The sequence below is a fragment of the Anas acuta genome, chromosome 29, assembly GCF_963932015.1.
Source record: "Anas acuta chromosome 29, bAnaAcu1.1, whole genome shotgun sequence".
Classification (NCBI taxonomy): domain Eukaryota; kingdom Metazoa; phylum Chordata; class Aves; order Anseriformes; family Anatidae; genus Anas; species Anas acuta.
The window spans coordinates 1,769,588-1,785,408 of NC_089007.1; the positions used below are offsets into that span (position 1 = coordinate 1,769,588).

The window sequence follows — 15,821 nt, forward strand, 5'->3', positions numbered from 1 at the left end:
TGCCCCCCCAGTACCCCTCCCTGTGCCCCTCATGCCACGGGGCATGAGGACAGTGGCAGCACCCGCGGTCCCGGCCTGGCTGGAGGTGGCGGAGCCTCAACAGCCCCCCTGCTGCCAGCCCTAGGCACGTCCCGCTCGTCCCTTCCTAAAATCCTGGCCTTTCGTTCTCCTTCTTGGCCAAACCAAACAGCACCAGGCAGCCCCCCCCTGCCCGTGGCAAAGGCCAGGCCGTGCCGTGTGGCACGTAGGCCGCGGGGCGGGGAACAGGCGCATGCATGCAGTGCATCTGGTTGTGTTCGACTCCCCCCTCCAGCCCTCCTCTTTTTTCCTCCCCAGATCTGGCTTCCTGTGGCCTCCCCTGGGCCAGGACCCTCGCGGGGGAGCTCCGGGGGCACCCCTGGAGCGTGGGAGAGAGGAAGCGCGGAGCTGCGGGGTCAGGGCTGGGAACCGCGGCTTCCAGCAGGCCGCGAGCCCCCGGCCCTCGCATGGCGGGGGGTGTTGGGGCTGCTCCTGTGTTTGGTGGGCCTGGGAAGCCACGAGCCATCCTCCTCGCTCCCCTCAGCCATTTGTTTTATTACCGGTCTCTGTGTTTGATGCAGATGGGGCTGGCGGGAGAGGTGGTGCAAGCAGCAGCTGCTGCAGGGCAGGACAGGGGGGGAAGGCCTGGAGTGAGGGGGCTTGGTGCAGGGGGTCCAGCCTGGTGCTGGGGCTGTTGTGGAGCAGGGCAGCAGTGCTGGGGGGGGGGCTGCAGGAGGTGCTGGGGGGGCTGGCACAAGGCTCAGAAGCTGGGCCGGTCCTTCTTGAGGCTCTTGTAGTCGGTGGAAACTGCCATGAACTGGAAAGGGGAGGGGTATGAGCAGGGGTGGGGGCATTCAAGGGCTTGTGCCCCCCTGCCTCCATCCCAGGGTTGATGCTGTTCCCCCCTCTTCCCCAAGCACAGCGTGGTGCTGGTCCCTGAAAGGTGCCCGTGCCCCCTCCCCAGAGAGCCAGGCCCCCCAGTTCACCCCAGTGCTCACTTTATACTGGTCCGTAGGGCCCAGCTTATTCCAGGGTTCGGGGTTATTTTTTCGGTCCCAGCTGCAAGAAGCGATGGGGCTGTCAGCACCTGTAAGGGGAGGGGTAGGGCCCACAGACACCCCCTCCCCATTTCACCCCCATAGGTGCCCCCAGCCCTATCTCTGTGCAGGGCTAATCCTGGACACCATTCTTGCATCTGCTGTGCCGGCGGGTCGGGGGCTCCGGCTGGCTTCTGACCAAGGAGGAAACGTTCTGTCCTGTCCCGGGGGGGTTGCAGAAGGCCAGCGGAGCCGTGGGATGAGACCCTGGAGAAAGCAGCTCCTGTCCTCTCCCTCCCTCCCTCCCCCTGCAATCCGCTGGTGTTGGCCAAGAGCAGAATTTTCCATCTCGGAAGATGCGTGTGCTGGGGCAGGGAGGGGGGGAGCTGCGCTGTGATTGCAGACCCCTGGAGCTGTTTAGTGGCATTAATGTGCTAGGCGGGCTGCTGTTGTTTTATCCCCCCCCCCCTTGACAAACAGGCGCACACCCCTGCGCTTCCACCATCAAAGACAAGGTGCCTGGATCTGCTAATTGCTGAGCTAAGTACCCTGGGCAGCTGGCATCAAATTAAATCAATGAGCGTTTTACCCGGAGCAAACAAATATTAGATAGGCATTAGACAGCGTGGGGCTGCAGGGACCGTGGGCCACTCAGTTATAAGGGGAAAAAAAAAAAAAAAAAAATGCCTCGCACGCTGCGGCGTGCCTGCCTTTCCCTGTGCCAATCCATCCAGCCTCTGCTCCTCATCAATCTATCCTTGCACCTCGTCTTCCTCCCCTTCGCCATTCGTCCTTGCACGGTTTTTTATCTGCCTAGCCACCCCTCCAACCTCGCGCCCCAGCCCTTCAGCAGCCAGCTGGCCCGCTGTTTTCGCAGCCCTCCCTGGCCCTCTGTCAATCCAGCCAGCCCCACGCCGGCTGTCTGGCTGTCCGTCTGTCCATCCATCAGTCGCACGCTGCTCTTATCTGCCTCGTCACTCCTGCGCCCACCCTGCTCTTCCTCTGCCCTTCCTCGGAGCGTGCCCGTCTCCCACTCCCCTCCCTGCACCCCCCAGCTGTTCCTGGAGCCGCAGGGCTGGAGGGGGCCTTGAGGCACCCCAAAGCAGGGGCAGGGCAGGCAGGGCATCGGCTTCCCTCGTTCCCCAGTGCTGCTGGTCCGTGCCCACCCCTCGGAGCCCCCCACAGAGGTTTTTGAGCAGGGGGGGAGCACCTTGCAGCCCCCAGCGCTGTGCTGGGTGCATGGTGCGTGTGGGCTGCGTGCCGGCACCCCCATACCTGACGTCCGGGCTGTATAGGGCCAGCCTGAGCAAGTACAGCACAGCGCTGCCCAGTCCAACGCTGATGAAGCCAATGAGGGGAACGAGCTGCAGAGAGAGAGAGAAAAATGAAAAATACCCCAATAAAATGAATATTTATCAGGCCGACTGGAGAGTGAAAGGGAGAGCTGACACACTGGGAGATTTACAGGGGAAATATGGCAGAGCAATCCTGTAGCTGGGCTGCAGTACACAGTGTAGCTGTCAGCTTGAGTGACTGAATTAAAAGAGGGAGAGAAAAATCGGCTCATGTTGGAGAGGAATTGGGTTTAGAATGAGAAATCGCTTCCCCACTGCCGGCCCGGCCCCGTGCTCAACGGCATAGCTGGAGGGTACCTGCACCTAACTGGTGGTGCCCCCCAGGACATGGGGTCCCTTCGGTCTGCAGGCAGAGCATGGACCCCCACCCCAGAAAGCTACCCCCCCCGCAGGTCCAGCACTCTGTGTCCTCCTGTCCCACGTCCCTGCCAAGCACAGGACAGCTGGGGCTGCATCCCCTGCTGCTGCTGAGGTGCTGCATTCACTGCGCTGTGCTGCTGGAGGCAAGGCAGGGCTCCGAGAAGCGGTAACAGCACGGGGGGGGGGGCACTCAGCTACCCACTTGGTGCTGCCTTGGCCACCATGGTGGGGGTCCCTGCGAGCAGTCCCCCCCCCCCAAGGCAGGGCTTTCATCTCACCACTGCAGGGTGAGCAGCTCCATCTCCTCGTCTCCACTCCCCCCTCCTCGTGCTGCCAATCCCCGGTGCCCAGGGGGACGCGGCCTCAATCGGAGCTGAGACGCAGCAGCTCTGACCTCCCCCAAATTGCTGTGGCCCCCGCGCCAGGGAAGACGGTCGGAGTGTAATGAACCTCCCGCCAACCTGTGCCCCTGGGAAGGCAAACACGGCCGGCGCCTCGCCGTGCCCATTAGTGGCAGCGCGGGAGCGGGGGCCGGTGGTGCACAGCGAGCGCCTCGCGCTCAGCGCGGTTTGCATTGCCAGCACCTGAGCTCTTGGGTTATATCCGCAGTGCTGTTTGGCAGCTCGAGCTCGCAGCAAGTGTCTCCGAACCCCCCACCCGCCCACCTGCTGTGCGGTGACTCAGTTTCCCCACCTGGATGAGGCTGGGGGGTTGTTGGGTGGTGGGGGGGGGGGATTCCAAAACACAAAAAACAGGATCCAGCTGAACCTCCCTGAGCTGTTCTCCACCAAGCACCCCCACAGGGAAGGTGTCTTGTGGGGAAGGCACCTTGACATAAAATATCTCCCACTCCCCACGGGCTCCCTCGCTGCCCCTCAGTCCTCGCTGGCCACCCCGCATCCTTCCCAGTGCCCCTGCATGGCCCACACCCTGCTCTGCAGCGCCAAAACCCAAGCCAAGCAGCACGCCGTGCTCTCGCCCGGCAGATGCCGGTGCCGATTCGGGAGGTTAGAGGCATCAGCAGATAATGATCTTTTGCGCTGTGTGCGGCCAGGTGCCAAGAGGATCTGGCAGTAGCCACTACCCAGCCGCGCCGGCTAATCAAGAAGAACTCCACAGCGCCGGGAATTGCAGTGTCTGTTGGAGGAGATTCGGGGCGATGGATCCGTCTCACCATCTGCTGCTGACACCTTCTGGGTAATTAATGCCTGGGAAGAATTAAAGGTAGGGGGAGCAGCGGGACCAGGCATGCAGCAGGCAAGGGGGCTACAGAGTTCTGGGAACAGCCTCCTCCAGAAATAAATAAGACGTTACGAGCCTGACCTTAATACAGAGCATTAAAATGCTGCTTGTGGGCATTTATTTGTGGGGCTGAGCTGCCCAGGAATGTTTGCCCCTTAACCCTAATGGTGGCAGCTGCAGATGGCCATGTCCAGAGTGAGGCACGTGTGCCCCAGGACCTCGGGCACCCTTCAGCTGTGCCACAGCCACCACCCGCACCTCACCGTGAGCCTGCGGAGAGTCAGAGCCAGCACTGACAGAGCAGGGACCTGGCCCTCATCCCACCGCACTGGCTGCAAAAGCAGCGGGAAGGAGAAAGAAAATGTGTGCGGGTGCCAGGTGAGGCGAGGGCACCGTCCTGCCAGGGCTCCTGCACCTCACCGGCACCAGGCTCCTTGGGCTCGGCACGGCCGTGGGTCACCGCCAGGCAGGTGGGTGGGCAGTGGGGGGGCTCTGCTGCAAGGTGGGAGCCCCAATATACCTGCCCGGGTGGTCGCGTGTGAAAAACGACGTCTCAGAAACCGCCACAGCAACTTCTGCTGGCACCAGCCCTGCGGCACGGCTGCAGGTGCTTCAGGCACGGGCATCCAGGCCCAGCGCCCCTCACACACGCTGCTCGGGGACCCTCAAACCATGCACAAATCTCTGCCTGCCAGCTGCAGGCACCGCAGTGGGGCATGAGCAGAAAAGCCCCAAATCCCTGTCCTGCAGCTGCGCTGCGAAATCGGCACGAGAGCCCCGACCCTTGCTGCACACCCGCGCTCTCCCGGCAGTTGCAGAATCAGCCGGGCGTCCTCCAGCACGGGAGAGGCCCCAGCCTCCCGCGCCTCCTGCCTGGCCGCCTGCCTCCCAGCACCGGAGCCGGCCTGGTGCTCGGCCACAGCTCATCATCCTTTCCAGCCTGGCAGCTCTGCCTCCCCACAAACCCAGCTGCCAAGCGCTTACGTGACTTTCAGCCCGGCACCGGCAGCTCATCAACCCTGCGCGGGTCACCAGCCCCCGGCAGGATGCAGGGAGGACACCGGGGACCCTCTGGTAGGGGCAAGAGCCCTGCCATGGGGGGGGGGGACCTTCCTGGCAGGGTGGGGACACACAACTGTGGTCCTCTTGGGGTCCTCTTGGAGGGTCTGGAAGGTTTCGGTGGCAGGGAATGGGGAAGGCTGGAAGGACAGGAGCTGGCACATCAAACCGGGATCAAAGTGGCTGTGTGGGGGCTGGCCAGCAGCACGCTGAGCTTCCATTCCCACCCTCTTCCAAAGACCCCCCCCCCGAGCAGGGAGCAGCGCCCTCCGTCCACCCATGCAACTGCCAAGTGAGTGAGGCTGGATACAAACCCCTCCATGCACACAAAGCCCAGCCCTGCTGCACCCCAATGGTGCTGGATGTGGGTGGCTCACCTGGGGGGGCACGGGCAGGACCCCCCCAGCACCTGTGGGGTGCTGCAGGAGCCAGGTGGGCCAAGTGCAAGGGGACAGCAAGCGAGCAGGGGGGGGGGAAGCCCTGGGATGGCACGGGGAGGGCAGAGGGGGCTGAGAAGAGGCTTGGGGTGGAAGCGGAGCTGGAGGAGGGAGCAGTGGGTGGAGGAGGAATAAGGGATAAGGAGAGAAGGGTGAGGGTGGGCGCAGGGCACACGTCCCAGGGGAGGGAAGGGAGATGGAGGGGTAATGGCCAAGGGGTCTGGGAGGGGGCGAGGGGCAGAAGGATGCAGGGAATCCGGCCAGAGGGGCGATGGGGGACTCACTCCGGGGTGCCGCTTGACGTGCCGGGAGAACATTGCTCCGAGCAGGGGGCCCTTCATGGCAAGGGAGCGGGGCCGGAGGTCTGGCTGTGGTGCGAGGCTCCGAGCGCTGGCCGAGGCTGGAGGAGGGCAGGACACACGGGGAGGCGTCTGCAGCAGGGCTGGGAGGGACGGGGCGGGACGGGGATCCCGGCCCAGGGGCAGCAAGCTGGAAGCGGGCAGCCGAGCATCCACCGCGGAGCCCCAGCCACGCTCTGCCCCTTCCAACAACTCCTGTCCCGAGCTGCCACCACTGGGTTGGCGACCAGCTGTGGGGCTGGGTTCTCCACAACACCCCCTGGATGCCCTCCCCCAGCACTCGTGCCTCAGTTTCCCCGTCTGGATGAGGGGCCAGCCCCTCTCCTCCACACGCAAAGCCCTCCCAGGTTGCTCGGCACCTTCCTGCTAGGGCGAAAGATGAGTTGTGTGATTTGTTATGACAACTTCTCCGATGTTTGCGGCCTCCCCTCAGCACCCCCCGCCACCCTCCCCTTTATGATAAATGACATAACACCCAATTTACATTTAGCAATGCAAATCTCCCTGGCAGTAACAGATGCTGCCGTGCATATGGAAACCAGCTATTTGTACCCATTGGCTCTTAACAAAAGATTGGGGAGATTGGCGGAGCCGGCAGCCCGGCGCAGCAGGCAGGGACGTGGCATCCATCCCCACGGCCGCTGGCCGCATCCTGCCCTGCAGCAGCCGAGCCCATGGCTCCTCGGGGCACCTTCTGCATGTGATGGGCACGGGCTGATCCCTGATATGCACCCCCTTCTGCGGGGGGCCAGCACCCCCAAATCGCCCCAGCCCAGCCTTGGCTGGCGCACGCACAGAGCTCTGCTGCCACCCCTCCACACAGCCCAGCTCCGCCGCGGCCACTTCATCCTCACCTCCTTTCTCTCAGCCTAAGTCTAAGAGGACAAAGGGGAGAAACTTCTCCGGAGCGCGTGGAAATAAATAAACAAGACCTGAATCGCAGCCAGCAGCGCCGTGTTGAGGCCTTTGTTGATATAATTAGAGTTTTGAAATGGGATTGATTAAGTGCCACTCCCCAAGACAGAGTGCATCCTGCCCTCGGCTCGCGTCCTTCGCTGCCTTCCTCTGCCAGCGACTGCCGCGGTGCAGGGACGGTGGCGTGGGGTGCGTGCATGGGCAGGGTCGGGGCAGAGCTGTGCGGGAGGGTTTGTGATGGGGCACGTGCCCACATGGTGCAAGGGTGACCCCACAGGCACCGCCAGGATCCCCTTGGCAGGGGGGGAGGCACTCGGCCCCATCAGAGCCAGCCCTGCTCTGGAGCACCCCACAAGCTCTGAGCTCCCTGCAGACAAGCCCAGGACTTCCCCTGGAGAAGCAGTGGGATTCCCTGCCTGCAAAGCCCAGCTGCCTCCATGCTCATTAATGATTATAATTAAGAGAGCATTTAATTCTGTGCCGCACTTCCCTCTTCTATGGTGATTAGAGCTCGTGCCCTGCTGCTCAGGCGCTCTCCTGGGCACCGCGAGCCCACCCCTGTGACAGCGGCCATCTCAGGGGGCTCAGCCCTGCCGAGTGCTGGGAGGATGCCAGCACAACCCCCCCTGCCCCCCCCGGGAGGGAGACACCATCAATCCAAGCAGATAGAAACCTTTCGAGCTCTTCATGGCTGCTTCTGCCTGGCACCATGCGGAGCGGAAGGGTCGGAGCCTTGAGGGGGGGGGGACCAAGCCCTCAAATACTTCCTGGAGAGACAAGAATTACAGCCCCCGACCTCAGCGAGCAGGCACAGGCAGGGACACACAGCTGCAGATGCAGAGCTGCACGGACGTGCTCTCACACCTACCTGTGCACAGACCCCCCCCCCCAGCCTGTGCTGCTGCACCCGTCTGTGTGCACAACCCCTGCCCCGATCCCATCAGATGTGCATGGCCACAGGGACACTTACACACCTTTATGGGCAGGACGTAGGCTTGCACACTCAACACACAATCCCACGTGTGCCAGTGCAGTCCCAGACCCTATATAAGGGCCCCCCCCGGTACAGCCCGGTCAGGGTAAGCAGCTGAGAGACAAACACGGTGGGGGGAACGGGGGGAGCTGCCAGGCCTTGGTGCTGCTGCTCGCAGCTGCTGCGGCGGGTATTTTACAGCCACTCCAAAAATATTATTCAAGATGAAGGAGAATCACGGCTGCTGCGAGCGAGCGCAGGGCCGTCGCGGGGAATTTATCATCCCGAATTGGGTGCCCCCCCTGCAACGCCGCGGTGATGAAGTGCTTCATTAATGGGAGATGCTGCAGCTCGGGGCTGAACGTGCCTGCACCTGAGCGTGCTGTTTCCTCCAGCTCCCAGCCTTGGCACTCAGCCCCCCCTGTCCCCGCATGCCTCCCCCAGCACCCAGCCAGCTCCACACCCCCTCCCCACCCCACAGCCTCCTCACTGCCCCCCTGGCCCCACATCTGGCCCCCATTTGTTGCTCCCCAGGCAGACCCCCAGACCCTGCAAGGAGCAGACCCCAGACCTCCTGTGGGGGTGACACAGAGTTGCACCCCCTCCAAGAATAGAGTCCTACCCCTCTGATAATTAGGCCTGTCCCCTTTTTAGGGGGCTGGATGGAGCCACACGGTGCTGCTCGTGCCAAAGCTGTAAATCTCCCTGGCTTTTGGCCGGGGCGCAATGGAAACCGTCATAAAAAATTCATATCATCTAAAGCAAACAAACAATAAACAAACAGCCAATAATTAAATGGTGAATTAACGGGATATATTTCATAGCCCCACAGAGGCGTGCTGTAGGACAAGCCTCAGCACAGGCAGAAGGGGCTGGGTGCTGGGGGTCTTCCAGACCCTCGTAAGGAGAGGAGGTAGCCAGGGGGAGAGGGACAGGGACAGGGACAGGTTGAGGGGACTGGCAAGGGGGTGTTGTTTTTTTTTTTGGGGGGCAGGGGCTGAAGGAGCAGCTCCACAAGGGGCATCACCACCAGCACTGCTGAGACATGTCGCGATGGACTGCACAGACAGATAACGGTGGGGCAACCTCACCCCTTCCTCCCTGCCATGCTGGGATTGTCCCCCATCTCCTCCTGCTGAGTGTGATGTCATGGCCATGCCGTGATGTCACTGATCGCTGTGACATCATGCCCCCCCCCCCCCCCCCTTCTTGCTCCCCTATGTGCTTGCCCTGGCTGCAGCGTGCCTCTGAGCACGCCTGTCTGCCAGCACCCAGGGCTGGCCCCGGTGCCATCCATCACCCAACACAGGCACACATCATTTATAGCTGGCACCTTCATTTACAGGGCTATTATCATCCTAATTCCCCCCATTAATCACAGGGCACTGCGTGATGAGCACCAGGAAAGCCGATTCCTGACCCACAACTGCTGCAGGATTGGGGGCACCGCCCTCATAACTCGGGACCCCAAATCCCCCAAGATACTGCAAGTGACAGCTGAGACAAAACCCCTCCTTGTCCCCAGAGACCCAGCCCTGGGCCTGCAGGGTGCATCTGGGGTGCTGAGGGGCATCCAGCACCGCAGGCGGGGGCTCCAGGATGGCAGCGGGCAGCTTGCCGCTTCCGTGGCTGCTGGAGGCGTTTCCTAGAACCGACCCTGCAATTAACCACCGCCTTGGCCTTGTCCTGCAACATCGATTTTTATTTTCTTTTTATTTATTTATTTTATTTTTTTATTTTTTTTTTTTTTCCGTAATTCTCTGAAGAAAAGCCCGAGCCCAGAGCTGCGATTTCCAAACGCCTGTTTTATAAATAACCGGGGTCGCCAGCTGCCGATTGCTGTAACGCCGCCTTGATGCGATTTAATAAGCATCACAGCCTCTTCCTTCATCGTGACAAAGACACTGGTGGGGACAGAGCTGTGCCCAGCAGCAGCTCACACACCCGAGGTGTGCACGATGGTGCTGAGCGTGCCCGGCCGATGCACGGGGACACGTGTGTGCCCAACCCGAGATGCGGGACCGTGGCACGACCCCAACCCCTGCACCCCCCAGGCGTGCGCCCCGGGGCCCCGTGCTCTTGCACGAGCAGCCCACGCGTGTCCGCGCCCCCCCCCCCCGCCCACCGTGGGGCGTCCCGGACCCGTCGGGAGTCCTGCGGCGCCCTCTCGTGGCGCACGGCTCCAAGGACCCGACCCCCCCCGGTCCCCCCTTTGGTCCCCCCCCAGCCCCACTGAGCGATGCCAGCGACGCCCAAATCAATTCCCATCCCCGCCAGGACACGGCACGAAGGCGACAAATCACGGCTGCTGCTCCGCAGCCCCAGCACCTCATTTTTCTTGTTGAACTCCATAATAAGAAATCAATGGCAGACGCTGTGCTCCTGATGCGTCTCCGCCGGGACGGGTGGCGTTGGGTCCTTCTCCACCCTCCCCCCTTAGTTCTCAGGTCTCCCCGCCAACCCCAAGATCTGGCGGGGCACAGAGCAGGCGCCCCGTTCTTTCCAGGACCCCCCCCACCCTTCCCCTGGCTGCCTCAGGGCTCCTTGCACCCGTGCGCCCTGGGTGCGTTCGGTGCTGTGAGCAATGCACGGGGCTGAGCCAGCTCCTGCCAGCAGAGCAGAGCCCTGGGCAGTGCTTCGGGCACGTGCACCCCATCCTGCTGCAGCCTTTAGGGCGCCTCTGGGTCCCTGAAATATCTTGGGGGGGGGGGGGGGGGCAAACCCCCACCTTCAGGGTCTGCTTGGCACACAGACACCCACCGGGATCCTCACCCATCCCCACATCTCCAGCCAGGCAGGTGGGAAGCACCCTGTGGGTGTAAATTGGGGGTGGTGGTGGTGCAGAACTGGGGGGGGGGCGAGACTCAGGGTGGGGGGGTGCAGAGCTGCTGTCACATGGCAGCTCCAGCAGCTGCAGAAGGGCCTGGGCTGGGGAGAGCCGCTCCAATTAGCTGTAATCGCGCTTCCCCGCGGTGCCTGACACCGAAAAACCTACATAATTACCAGCAGCGACAGGGAAGGCAGGACCAGGCGCTCGTGCTTAATTGAGTGTTTACAGCCCTGTGGATGGGCGGGGGGGTGGTGGTGGTGGCAATAACAGCTCTATAGAAAAGCTGCACCCCCTCCCCAAATCAGCCATAGATGTCCAGGGAGGGGGGGGGGGGGGGGGGGGCAGCAACGAAAGGCTGCTCTGTTCCTGCTCCCCTCCCCGGGTGCCCCCGTCCCTGTCCCCCGGTAGCCCCCACCACTGCTGCAGAGCTCGTGGTTGACTTGCAAATGCGGCCGCAGGAGATGGAGGTCTCGCTCCTGTCAGCCAGACTGAAATCCCGTGGGCCAGCAATGGGGTCACCACGACCAGACGTGCCCCAGCAGACAGGGACGGGGCAGGGGACGCAGCTGCCACAGGGCTGGGACAATCCCAGATTGACGGCCCTGCTTTTTGGGCTGGAAGGCGTGCGGCAGGCGGGGATGACCTGTGGAGCAGAGGCAGACACCAGCTCCCATCCTGCAGCTGCCTGGACGACGCCAGCCTGCCCACGCCGTGCCGCCCCCCCCCAGCCCCAGCAGACAAAGCTCCTGCCCAGCTGTTTTTGCCTGGTTAATTTTTCATGAGCGTGCTGATCATTCTGCTCATTGCGCTGCCACGGACCCCATACCAATGAGCCGCGGTGCTCCCCCAGGCTTAGCAGTGCCAGAATTGGGGACGGTTGGGACAGGAATTTGCTGACGGGGGCATGGCCTGGGCTCCCCCCGCTGTGCCCACTCCCTGCCAGGCCGGGGGGGCTCCACAAGAATTCACTCCTGCACGGCAAGCACGGGGGGCCACACGCACGCAGGTGTGTAAGGAACCATGCACAGAAGGAGGTGTGCGAGGACTCACACGGAGCCATGCACGGCCATGTGTGCACGGGAGCATGCCGATATGAGTGCATGTGTGTGTACATCACACACCTGTCTGTTGTCCCCCACCTCCCCCCCCCGGGGTCTTGCAGCATCTCCCACCCTGGAGGTGCAGGAACCGGCCCCTTCGTGCCCTTCGCCCTCCTGCCGTTGCCAGAAACCAGGCGTGGGATGGGGCAGTGGGGGCAGCCGAGCGCTGCTCTCCTTGTCCTGCAGCCAGGAACAGCCATGGGATTGGGGTGGGGGGGATGCACCAACCCCCCCTGCACCCAGACCCAGGGACTGACCCCAGGCATCTGAGCCCTGTGCTGGGGTCTTGTGGGGCCAGGACAGGGGCATGGGGCAGAGCCCCAGGGAGGGCACGAGGTTGGGGGGGGGGGGGCAGATGGCTTTCTACCATATCAAGCCCTGCCCTGTCTGTCCGTCTGCCACTTTCTGATGTGCCCAACTAGAATCACTAATTCCGATGAACCCAGGCTAGATTAATTTTAATTTCCCCATGCAAATCAGTGCTAATTAGGATGGATTTAGTTCACATCACAGGGGCTGTGGGGACGGAAGCTGCATACGGTCGTCGCTCCCCAGCTGGGCTTTGGGGTGTTTCAGCCTCATCTGAGGACTGGGGAGGACAGACCCCACGGTCTGGAGGTCAGGGCTGGGGGCAGCCGGGGGGGCAGGGGCTGCTCTGAAATGCCAGGTCCCACTGATGGTGCTCAGCACCCCCACACCAGCCAGAATCCTTCTGACAGCCCTCGTCAGGGACATCCCCCAGCTGGAGGCAAATTTGTGCCCCCCCTGCAACTCAGCGCTGCCCTTGGTTAACGCCCAGGTGGATTTTACCACGCCACTGAGGTCATGAACAAAACTGATGGGGCAAACACGAGTTTGGGACCTCTGGATTGGGCCCACCAGGGGCTGTGAACAAGGAGCCGCCAGCTTGCATGACTCTGAGTTAGGCAGCAAAGTGGGGTGGCTGGGGGTCTCTGGGGACCCCTCCTCACCAGCATCCTTTCCCGTGCAGACCCAGGGCTCCTTGGTGGGCTGCGGAGCCCGCAGCAGGCGTGAGCTGCTCCCAGCAGGACCAGATCGTCCCTGGATGCCTGGGGTCTGCTCTGCTGCAGGCAGTGGGGCAGAGGGCAGCGCATTGTCCCCTCCGGCTTGTTCAGATTCTTCCTGTGCCTTCTGCCTTGCCAAATATTTAACTAATTAACACTGCCTGCAGGCTCCTGTTTACGCAGCTTGTTGCTGAGCCGAGGAGGACTCCCGGATGCCTCAGAGCACGGAGGGTGCAAATTGCAGCCAGGACCATGGGCGTGAGGCTCAGCCTCCAGCCCTCTCACCTGGGCTCTCCCCACCTTGGAGAGCCCCCGCACTGCCTGGAGCAGCCCCCGCCGGCACCCTGAGCACCCGGAGCAGGGGGCAGGGGGGAGGCACCTCCCGGCTGCATCCCACAGCCCCGGCTTTACTCCATCTGCCCCTCAGCGGGGCGTTCTCAGCCCTAGCAGCCTTTTTGCCAGACCCCAGGTGAGGAAAAGCAGCGCAAGTGGCCCCTCCGTGGTTTCCTGTCTCCAGGGGGTGCAGCCTCACCCCCTGGGCTGGGGGAAAACAGCATCGGGATGCCCCAGTCCTATCAGCTCCAGGATGGTGGACATGGGTGGCAGAGTAGGAACCTGTGGTGGGTGACTGGGGGCTGAGCTGGGGGGCACAGCATGGGGCAGAGGTGGGGGTGAGGGGGGCAGCAGAATGAGCCCTGCCAGGGGCCCCGTGCAAACACCCAAGCAGTCTAGGCAGGCTGAGGCCAGAGCGGCTGCGACAAACAGCCAGAGGCAGCGCCTGCCTCCTGCCCTCATTAAATCCCCCCTAACGAGCTCAGCACCAAGCCCTGGGGCCTGGCTGGACTCAGAGCCGGTCATTACTGCTGACAAGGAGCTGTCAGAGTGGAGCTGCGGCCCCCAACCTCCCCCCTGCACAGGAGCACAGCCAGGGGACACCCCAGGGCAGGGAGCACCCCGGAGCCAGAGACACCCCTCGCTTTGGAGACAAGCAGGGTCCCCACAGCCCTCAATGACACAGGTCCTGCGTGGGTCGGGGCACTCAGGTAGCAGAGGGCCTGGGGGGGGGGGTTGTGCCCCAACAGCACAGTTGGGCTTGGGGGTCACCAGGAAAGCAGGGACAGGAGAAAACCCCAAGGAGAGGTGTTGGGCTGGGTGGGAGACAGCAGGGTCTGGGCTCCGACCCCAAGCAGAAAGGGGTTTTGGGCAGGAGAGCAAGGCTGTGGGGCAGGGCTGCTGCTCAGCACTGGATTTTCCTCTCCATCCTCCTCTCCCTGGACTCGCTGGGAGTGGGGGAGATGCAGGCGGCTGCTGAGCGCATTGCGCCCCGCTCGAATCCCACAGCAGAGCTGCTCCTTCCTGGGAGCACCCTGGCACAGATAAGGAGCCCGGGGTGATCCCTGGGGCACGTTTAATCTGGGACAGGACAGTTACTGGATAAATACCATAAATATGTAAATTGCATTTATGCTGATTTATGGCAGGTGGGGGGGGGAGGGCAGTTGGGGAGGGGAGATGAGACAGTTTGGTTTAGTTTAATGCTTTTTTTTTTTTCTGCCTTAGGATTGAGAACAATCCTCTGATCATCGCATCAACCCAGCTGGAGGAGAAGGTTCAGGCAGAGCCACACAGGCGGGGGGCACTGGGGGCCAGGCCTCCTGGTTGGGGACAAGCAGTGGACAGGCTGTGGGGTGCCCACGCAGCCCTGGGACCCCCACTTCCAGCTGTGCTGCCTGGGGCTCGCTGCCTGCAGGATGGTGCATGGGGGCCCCATCCCCTCCCTGCCGGGGCTGCTCTCCTGGGATGATGTATGGATCCAGCACGAGAGCAGCGGTACCTCAATTAATTTCGAGCCTCGCAAGGACTCCTGACCTTTTGTGAGACGTACAGAGAAATTGAGGTGATTAATCTAGCAGGTCAGGGTGGCTCCTCCACTCTGACATTCCCCACGTGACGCATGGGGTGGGGTGGGGAGCAGACCCCTTCCTATAACCCAGCTGCAGAGGGTTTAGCAGTGGGACACTGGCTGTCCCCCCACCAGCAGAGTCACTGCCCCTGTGTGTCACAGCTGGGTCACAACCAGGCTGCAAGCTAATGGGGAGCACGAGCACACCCTGACCTTGTGCCTTGCAGCCACAGCGTGTTACAAGCACACAGACCGGTGTGTGCAGCCAGTGGGTGAGCATGGCCACCTGGCAGCATCCTTCCCTCCCACGCGGGATGGCCGTGGCACTCAGCCCCGTGCCCCGTTAGGTACCAGCAGCCCCCCAGCCCTCCCCTCCTCTGCTGCCTGCATCGCTCTTGCCAGGGACCCGCACCCCTGAGCCCGGAGTGGCTGCAGGGAGCACCTGGACAGCCAGGATGCACATGTGGTGCTGGGGGGGGGGAATCACCTTTTAATTTCATATTAACTGCTGATCAATCCAATTAGATCCTGCATGTAATGAAGGCCATCTGCTTGGGAGGTGGGGCCCCAGCTCTGCCTCCCCACCCCAAAACGTGCGCAGCCTCCCGGGAAGTCCATGGCTACTGGCAGGGAAGGGGCCTGGGGGTAGGTTGGGGGGGCGATGAAAGGGTTTTACCCAATTTTCCAGATGACTCTAATTAAGTTGTTCTCTTCAGCTGTTAAATTAGCTGGAGTCCTACCCCTTCCCTGGGTGGTTCCCCCCTTCTCCTCCCTACTTCCCAGATGCAGCAAATCAGCTTCCAGCCCTCCTCAGCACCCCCCTGCGGGGCCCTGCAAATAAATAAATAGACAGTCCCAGTAAAATTAACCATATGAGAAGCTGCAAATGAGGTGGAAAATTTTAATGGTTCCGCATTTAAAAGCTGCCTGGCAGAGACGAGATGAGCAGGGAGGAAGCAGTCCTGGAGGCTATGTGCTGCCCCCAGGCATGCTGTGGTGTGTGGCACCCCGCACCCCCCCCTCCCTTTTCATCATTCCCTTCTGCCTATGGGCCTCCAGTATACCCAGTACACCTCCCAGCTGGCTCCTGAGACACTTGTACTGGGGGACAGGGTGTCTGTGCCCGATACCAACCTGGCCCCAGCCTGCTGGGTAACAAGGAACAAATGCCCCTGGGGCTGGGGGCTGTCACCCCCTCCTGGGGGTCT

The 15,821-nt window shown here is 62.2% G+C and overlaps 1 protein-coding gene and 1 long non-coding RNA gene across 2 annotated transcripts; one reads left to right on the forward strand and one right to left on the reverse strand.

The window, feature by feature from the left end:
* Window positions 1–142: 142 nt before the first annotated feature.
* NDUFA4L2 (NDUFA4 mitochondrial complex associated like 2) lies at window positions 143–5,951 on the reverse strand. Its single transcript, XM_068663552.1, has 4 exons — window positions 5,793–5,951; window positions 2,331–2,419; window positions 1,017–1,077; window positions 143–835 (listed from the first exon to the last, which is right to left on the reverse strand). The coding sequence occupies exons 1-4, from the start codon at window positions 5,847–5,849 to the stop codon at window positions 779–781; spliced, it is 264 nt and encodes an 87-aa protein (XP_068519653.1). The 5' UTR covers window positions 5,850–5,951; the 3' UTR covers window positions 143–778.
* Window positions 5,952–10,280: 4,329 nt separating this feature from the next.
* On the forward strand, window positions 10,281–15,406 carry LOC137845984 (uncharacterized). The gene is made up of 2 exons (XR_011090352.1): window positions 10,281–13,753; window positions 14,271–15,406. It is a non-coding gene; the product is annotated as an uncharacterized lncRNA (long non-coding RNA).
* The last annotated feature ends 415 nt before the right edge of the window (window positions 15,407–15,821 follow it).

Coding starts and splice junctions, on each gene's coding strand:
- NDUFA4L2 (XM_068663552.1), bottom strand. CDS start 5,849: ATGAAGGGCCCCCTGCTCGGAGCAATGTTCTCCCGGCACGTCAAGCGG. Junction 1,078..2,330: donor CTATACAGCCCGGACGTCAG/GTATGGGGGTGC, acceptor CGCTTCTTGCAG/CTGGGACCGAAAAAATAACC. Junction 836..1,016: donor GCCCTACGGACCAGTATAAA/GTGAGCACTGGG, acceptor TCCCCTTTCCAG/TTCATGGCAGTTTCCACCGA.